Genomic DNA, 8,578 nt, shown 5'->3' on the forward strand with positions numbered 1-8,578 from the left:
TTGAACATTTGAAAAAGTGTTTAGAAACATGTTGCTAATAACATTTTATGTTGCAGTAGATGTAAACGGGCGTTTCTTTCTATAAAAACTTTGCTTTTAAATGTTGCGTTGAGAAAATAATGTAAAACATTTGCTGTTTTACCTAAATGGTTGGTCAGACATGTTGTTTCTGTTTGCTGGTGAGTTAAAATGTTTATAAACATGTTGTTAATGTTAAAAACACTAACAGAAAGTTATGTATATTGTTTTGAAGAGTAAAAAATGTTTAGAAACATGTTGCGAATACCATTTTATGTTGCAGTAGAAGTTTTTTCTATAAAAAACTTTGCTTTTAAATGTTGTTGTAAGCAAATAAAGTTAAACCTTTGCTGTTTAGTGTAGCAGTGAGGTTATAGTTGATTTTTCTTTAGGTTGAAGTGTTAAAATGTTTATAAACATGTTGCAAGTGCTAGAAATACTAGCAGAAAGAAAACTAGGTTGTTTTAAAGAACGAGAGAGTAAAGGACATTACAATTAGCTTTAATTTTAGTTTAAACATTGAAACAAATGTTTATAAACATGTTGCTGAGGTCAGAAATTGTGGTAAAGCAATGTTTTTATGTTTTGCTTTATATTTTCTAAACAATTTTCTTTTTTTAACAGTTTTAAACACTGTTTAGATGTAAAAGTGTTTTGTTTATGTGTGTGTGTAACTTTTTCTAAACAAATACCAGAATTAGAGTGTTTTAAATTGTTATGTTTTTTGTGTTTTCTTGTTGATATTTTTAGTTAATTTTTTTTAAATGTTTACGGCTTATAACTATTTTTTTTTTTTAATTTTAATGCTATTTTTGCAGGATTTTTTTTTTATATAAATTAAATTTCTTTTTTATGTTTTTAAGAACTTATAAAAAAGAAATGTTTGTTTTTCTGTCATTCTTTCATATTTTAAGTAAAGTTTTTTTTTCTTTCTATATAATTTTTAAATTTTCCAAAAATTGTTTGTTTTAGTTTATATTTATATAGTTTTTTAAATATTTTTCCAAAATTGTTTTTTTTTTTTGTTGTTGTAAGCAAGCTTTATTACTATTTAAAAGTGTTGTTGTTGGGTTTTTAGAGACAGTTTTTATTTATATTTCATAAAAATTTTGCCAAAAAGTATTTTTGTTTTAAATATATTTTTCCACCTTTTTTTGTTTTAAATATTTTCCAAAAAAAAAAAGAAATTTTGTTTTGTTTTGAAAAAAATTTTTAAATTAAAATAAAAAAAAATAATTTTAAAGAATTCTTTGCTGTATTAAGAAAAAAATGTTTATATAAATTTATATGTGAAAAAAAATTATTACTTAAAAACGAGGTTTGACGAGTAAATTTAATAGAAAAGAAAAATAGTTTAAAAAGATTATTATTCTTAACGGTTTGAGGGGGGAGGGGACAGTGGGGTGTTGTGTTTCTTTATATAAATTTAAACAGAAAAAAATATGTTTTTTTTTTAATAATAAATTTTTTAAAATAAAAAAATTAAAGTTTAATAAATGCTTTTACACCCACACTCTACTCTTACTGATTTGTACTCGCACCCGGCTGTTGTTGCTGCTGCTGTTGTTGTTGTGATGATTGTTGCTGTTGTTGTTGCTGCTGCTGTTGTTGTTGTTGCTGTTGTTGTGACCCACTACCCGAAGAAGTTTGAGCAACTTGTTGCTGTTGTTGTTGTTCTTTGGCAGCTTTTTGTTTTTTGGTAACGGGTGGTGGGTTTGTAGACAACATCATGGCTCTAATACGTCTTTGAGCCGACTGTAATTTAATGGAAAAAAGTTAACATTAAAAGATTTTCCTTTTTATAAGATCAAGCTAAAACAGAACTAGAACAGAACTAAAACAGAACTAGAACAGAACTAGAACGAAAACAGAAAAGAACTAGACAGAACTAGAACAGAACTAGAACAGAACTAGAACAGAACTAGAACAGAATTAGAACTGAACTAGAACTGAACTAGAACTGAACTAGAACTGAACTAGAACTGAACTAGAACAGAACTAGAACTGAACTAGAACAGAACTAGAACAGAACTAGAACAGAACTAGAACAGAACTAGAACAGAACTAGAACAGAACTAGAACAGAACTAGAACAGAACTAGAACAGAACTAGAACAGAACTAGAACAGAACTAGAACAGAACTAGAACAGAACTAGAACAGAACTAGAACAGAACTAGAACAGAACTAGAACAGAACTAGAACAGAACTAGAACAGAACTAGAACAGAACTAGAACAGAACTAGAACAGAACTAGAACAGAACTAGAACAAAACTAGAAAAGAACTAGAACTGAACTCGAACTGAACTGAACTAGAACTGAAATAGAACTGAACTAGAACACAACTAGAACTAAACTAGAACAGAACTAGAACAGAACTAGAACAGAACTAGAACAGAACTAGAACAGAACTAGAACAGAACTAGAACAGAACTAGAACAGAACTAGAACAGAACTAGAACAGAACTAGAACAGTACTAGAACAGAACTAGAACAGAACTAGAACAGAACTAGAACAGAACTAGAACAGAACTAGAACAGAACTAGAACAGAACTAGAACAGAACTAGAACAGAACTAGAACAGAACTAGAACAGAACTAGAACAGAACTAAAACAGAACTAGAACAGAACTAGAACAGAACAGAACTAGAACAGAAAGAGAACAGAACAGAACTAGAATAGAACTAAAACAAAACTAGAACGGAACTAGAACAGAACTAAAACAGAACTAGAACAGATCTAGAACAGAACTAGAATAGAAATAGAACAGAACTAGAACAGAACTAGAACAGAACTTGAACAGAACTAGAACAGAACTAGAACATAACTAGAACAGAACTAGAACAGAACTTGAACAGAACTAGAACAGAACTAGAACAGAACTAGAACAGAACTAGAACAGAACTAGAACAGAACTAGAACAGAACTAGAACAGAACTAGAACAGAACTAGAACAGAACTAGAACAGAACTAGAACAGAACTAGAACAGAACTAGAACAGAACTAGAACAAGAACAGAACTAGAACAGAACTAGAACAGAACAGAAATAGAACAAAACTAGAACAGGACTGGAAAAGAACTAGAACAGAACTAGAACAGAACTAGAACAGAACTAGAACAGAACTAGAACAGAACTAGAACAGAACTAGAACAGAACTAGAACAGAACTAGAACAGAACTAAAACAGAACTAGAACAGAACTAGAACAGAACAGAACTAGAACAGAAAGAGAACAGAACAGAACTAGAATAGAACTAAAACAAAACTAGAACGGAACTAGAACAGAACTAAAACAGAACTAGAACAGATCTAGAACAGAACTAGAATAGAAATAGAACAGAACTAGAACAGAACTAGAACAGAACTAGAACAGAACTAGAACAGAACTAGAACATAACTAGAACAGAACTAGAACAGAACTAGAACAGAACTAGAACAGAACTAGAACAGAACTAGAACAGAACTAGAACAGAACTAGAACAGAACTAGAACAGAACTAGAACAGAACTAGAACTAGAACAGAACTAGAACAGAACTAGAACAGAACTAGAACAGAACTAGAACAGAACTAAAACAGAACTAGAACACAACTACAAAAAAACTAGAACTAAACTTTAGTTCAAACAGTAGTCAAGTTTTAATCTTTTATAGTTTTTGTTATTTTAAACCTACCTGTACACTGTAGAATGGTCCAATAATGTGTACGGGTGTTTCTTCATCACCGCCCGATGCTGGCGCCAGCGCATGTTCGGGCAATTTGATAACACTGCCAGTGACACGTTGTAATTCACGTACATTTTGGCCACCCTTGCCAATAATACGTCCCACCTTTAACACAAAATAAGTAGAAATTTATTAGAAATTTGTTTTAAAATACAAGTGAATGTTTTTCAAACCCACCTGTGAGCTGGCCACTAAAATTTCGACAGTCAATCGAACATCATCGGTGCCGCACATGAAACCTTCTTCACGCATTTTCTCAAAAATCATATATTGAGCCTTCCACTGACCCTCCGGAGTACCCACTATGGTAACCTTACGTTCTGTCTGCTGTTCCGCCGGCTTATCATTGTCGAGAGGTGCGATCTTAAGAGATGCATTCGAGAAACGCATTATACTGCGTATGTGCGAACCCTTAGTACCGATAATAGCACCCACAGCATTATTGGGTATATAGAGGTATGTAGTCTCCTGCATATCATTGGGGAAGACGGGCGGCACTACGGGGGCGGGTGTCTTCGTTAGTGGGAATCCAGGGCAGGGTGCATAAGGCATGCTAGGATTGAAAATCATGCCATTGCCCGGTGTGGACATCATGGCCATAGGTGGTAGCCCGGGGAACATAACACTTTGTGGAGCCATAGCTTGCAAATCATTCTCATAGCTTTGACGCAGTTTAGAGCTAATTTGATTTTCGGCACGCGACATATTATCGATGGCGCCCTTAACCGTTATAATGCGTTCCAAATTAAAGCTGTTAATGTCATTAATGGAACTAACGGTAATCTTAGTATCGGTTTCTTGCATAATGCGTTTAATAGTGTTGCCATTTTTGCCGATAATACGGCCAATTAAATTATTATGGGCCAAAATTTTTAAACAAATTTCCCTGGAAAAGTAAAATATTCGTTTTTCTATAGAAAAATATATGAAAAAAAATTCATTCTTCTTACCCCTTATTTGTGGCATTTGCTTCCTGTTGCATCACCTCCAATATACGTTTACAAGCATTTGTACAATTCTCAGGATTGCCATAGATTGTTATGGCCTTTTCCAGTGAACCCACATTCTCCTTTCGATGTACATCGACACGAGCACGACTTTGTTGTGTTATAGTGCGTATAGTACTGCCCTGGCGGCCAATAATGGCTCCAACCATTTCACTTTGCACTAAGATGCGTAGCGGAAAGTCCGCTTGACGACCGGGACCTGGCATACCGGGATATGGATTACGTTGATTGCGTTGAGTGCGACGTTGATTTTTATCTAGCTGTTCGGCGTGTAATTTATTACCTTCGAATTCAACACCGTTTAAACCACCAGCAGCTCTAAAACGATAAAAGAAAATTATGGAAATTATTAGTAAAATTTTAAGAAAATTTTTAAATTATTTTTAAAGAAAAAATTTCAATTTGAATTTGAATTAAATGAATTGAAACAAAACACTTTCTGGATTTTCTTAATTCTTCCAAATATCCTCTCTTCTGCTTAAGTGCTAAAAATTTCATTCTGTTTTGCTTTAATGTTGTTTTAAAGAAACTTTTTCAGTTTTTTTTAAAGTTACATGTAAAAATCTGTAGCCTAGCCAATAGTCTAGTCTATAGTATAGTCTATACAATAGTCTAGTCTATAGTGTAGTATATTGCCTAGTCTATATTCCCGTCAAAAGTCCAGTCTATTATCTAGTCTATAGTCTACCCAAAAGTCAAGTCTACAGTCTAGTCTATAGTCTAGTCTATAGCCTAGTCTATATTCTAGTATATATTTTAGTATATAGTCTAGTTTACAGTCAAGCCCATAGTCCAATCTATAGTCTAGTCTATAGTCCAGTCCATAGTCTAGTCTTAAGTCTATTCTAGACTATTGTCTAGTCTGTAGTCTAGTCTCTAGTGAAGTCAATAAAGCAGTCTATAATCTAGACTGCAGTCCAGTATAAAATCTAGTATATAGTCAAGTCTATAGTCAAGTATATAGACTAGTATATAGTCTATTCTATAGTCAATATTATAGTCTAGTCTATAATCAATATTATAGTCTAGTCTATAGTCTGTAGACTAATCTATAGTCTAGTCTACAGTCTACTCCATAGTCTACTCAATAGTTTAGTCTATATTCTATTCTATAGTCTAATCTATAGTCTAGTCTATAGTCTAGTCTATAGTCTAATCTATAGTCTAGTCTATAGTCTAGAATATAGTCTAGTATATAGTCTAATCTATAGCCTGGTCCAAAGTCTAGTATATGATCTAGTCTAGTCTATTATCTAGTCTATAGTCTATTGTCTAGTCTATAGTCTAGTCAATAGTCTAGTCAATAGTCTAGTCTATAGTCTAGTCTATAGTCTAGTCCATAGTCTAGTCTATAGTATAGTCTAAAGTCTAGTCTATAGTCTTGTCTATAGTCTTGTCTATAGTTTAGTTTATAGTCTATTCTATTGTCTAATATATAGCCTAGTCTAAAGTCTAGTCTAAAGTCTAATCGAAAGTCTAGTCTATAGTCTTGTCTATAGTCTAGTCTATATTCTAGTCTATATTCTAGTCTATAGTCTAGTCTATAGTCTAGTCTATTGTCTAATCTATAGCCTAGTCTATAGTCTAGTCTATAGTCTAGTCTAAAGTCTAATCTTAAATCCAGTCTATTGTCTAATATATAGTCTATCTAATCTATATCTATAGTCTAGACTATAGTCTAGTCTATAGTCTAGTCTATAGTCTAGTATATAGTCTAGTCTATAGTCTAGTATATAGTCTAGTCTATATTCTAGTCTTTAGTCTAGTCTGCAGTCTTGTCTAAAGTCCAGTCTATAGTCTAATCTTGTCTATAGTCTAGTCTTGTCTAGTCTATAGTCTAGTCTATAGTCTATAGTCTAAAGTTTATTCTGTAGTGCAGTCTATAGTTTTGTCTATAGTCTAGTCTATAGCCTAGTCTATAGTCTAGTCTATAGTCTAGTCTATAGTCTAGTCTATAGTCTAGTCTATAGTCTAGTCTATAGTCTTGTCTATAGTCCAGTCTATAGTCTATTCTATAGTCTAGTCTAAAGTCTAGTCTATAGACTAGTCTAAAGTCTAGTCTATAGTCTTATTTATAGTCTAGTCTTTAGTATAGTCTTTAGTCTAGTTTATAGTCTTTTCTATATTCTAGTCTATAGTCTAGTCTATAGTCTAGTCTATAGTCTAGTCTATAGTCTAGTCTATAGTCTAGTCTATAGTCTAGTCTATAGTCTAGTCTATAGTCTAGTCTATAGTCTAGTCTATAGTCTAGTCTATAGTCTAGTCTATAGTCTAGTCTATAGTCTAGTCTATAGTCTAGTCTATAGTCTAGTCTATAGTCTAGTCTATAGTCTAATCTATATTCTAATCTATAGTCTAGTCTATACTCTAATCTATAGCCTAGTCTATAGTCTAGTCTATATTCTAATCTATAGTCTAGTTTATATTCTAATCTATAGTCTAGTCTATAGTTTAGTCTATAGTGTAATATATATTTATGTAAAAAAAATTTTCTTTAAAAAATAAATTTAAAGAAATTTTCTTCAAAAATAGTGTTTCAACTTAAAACTAAATTATATAAATTTTTCAGAAAAAAACCAAATACATTTTGCCAAATTGTAAAAAAATTCTTTAAAAAAAGCCGAAAAGGTGTAAAACAATTTTGTTTAAAAAATTTTGTGTTTGTGAATGTATGAGTGTGTGTGTGTGTGTTAAATATACCTTTGAGCTTGTTCATTATTCTCGAATGTTATATGAACAGTCTGAGTTTGTGGGTCCTTACTAGAGACAGCCTCACATTGTTTGACGATGCCATATGGCTTCAAAAGAGGTTCGATGTCTTCGAAACGTGTTTGGAGCGGTATGCCGCTTATTAAAATCTTTGATGTCGTAACACTGTGAAACACAAGAGAAAGTATAAGAAAAAATATGCAAAACAAAAAAAAAACAAAATTTATACAAAAAAAAATTATAAAAATTCTGTCTTAGAATTTGAAGCTGGATTTGTTTGTTTCTAAATGTAAAGAGAAAAGCTTTGCATAAAAAACTACTCTAACAGAGGGAGAGAGAGACAGAATGATATGTAGAGAGAGGCTGTTTCTAATTAAGGTTCCTTTTTATTTGTTTTAAGGTCTAAAAAGCGTATTTGTTTTTAACTACCATTTAAATATTTAAATAATTTAATTTTTATTTCAAAAACAACATTACCTTGTCACCAGCATTTTGATTAAATTTACTATATCTAGAAGTAACCTTAAGAACATTCACAATTTACACAAATTTTAACAAAAGATTTTTTACACAAAATTTTCAAACACTTTAAGAGAACACAATTTATGGAATTTTGTTGTTGTCTTGAGGAGTGGGGTCTGGACCAATTATACAAAAAAAAAAAAAATAACGACAAACAAACACAGAAGATCTTGACGACGGAAATATTTGAATTTTAATAAAATAAAATGACAATTTTTATTTTGATATAAATTTCAAAACAAATATGAAAAATTTATTAACTAAAAGCACAGTGGGTAGGAAAAGAATTGAGCGCAATTAAAATACGAAAGACTAAACTATAGTTTAAACTAAAAAATAAACAATAGGTAAGTGTTTAACTATACAAGTCCAGTTTATAGTCTATAGACTAGTCTATGGTCTATACTTCAGTTTATAGTTTAGTCTTGTCAATAGCCTAGTTTATAGTCTAGTCAATAATCTAGTTTATAGTCTAGTCTATAGTCTAGTTTAAAGTCTAGTCTATAGTCTAGTCTATAGTCTAGTCTATAGTCTAGTCTATAGTCTAGTCTAGTCTATAGTCTAGTCTATAGTCTAGTCTATAGTCTAGTCTATAGTC

General features: G+C 31.6%; 1 protein-coding gene across 8 annotated transcripts in view; it reads right to left on the reverse strand.

Moving 5' to 3' along the window:
- Positions 1–1,272: 1,272 nt before the first annotated feature.
- The window catches only part of LOC111677591 (insulin-like growth factor 2 mRNA-binding protein 1), a 104,297-nt gene continuing 96,991 nt past the window's right edge, over positions 1,273–8,578 (reverse strand). For 4 of the 8 annotated variants that reach the window (XM_046945734.1, XM_046945736.1, XM_046945739.1 and 1 more), the window contains exons 3-7: positions 7,450–7,623; positions 4,693–5,067; positions 3,920–4,628; positions 3,692–3,847; positions 1,273–1,773 (exon numbers count right to left, since the gene is read on the reverse strand). In XM_046945734.1, coding sequence (XP_046801690.1) covers positions 1,540–1,773; positions 3,692–3,847; positions 3,920–4,628; positions 4,693–5,067; positions 7,450–7,623 — 1,648 coding nt within the window. In that variant the 3' untranslated portion in view covers positions 1,273–1,539. Of the gene's footprint in view, positions 1,774–3,691; positions 3,848–3,919; positions 4,629–4,692; positions 5,068–7,449; positions 7,624–7,935; positions 8,130–8,578 lie in introns of those variants that run through there. The other 4 variants (XM_023438745.2, XM_046945740.1, XM_046945737.1 and 1 more) reach the window with 3 other exon arrangements.

Source organism: Lucilia cuprina, chromosome 3 (assembly GCF_022045245.1).
Source record: "Lucilia cuprina isolate Lc7/37 chromosome 3, ASM2204524v1, whole genome shotgun sequence".
NCBI lineage: Eukaryota > Metazoa > Arthropoda > Insecta > Diptera > Calliphoridae > Lucilia > Lucilia cuprina.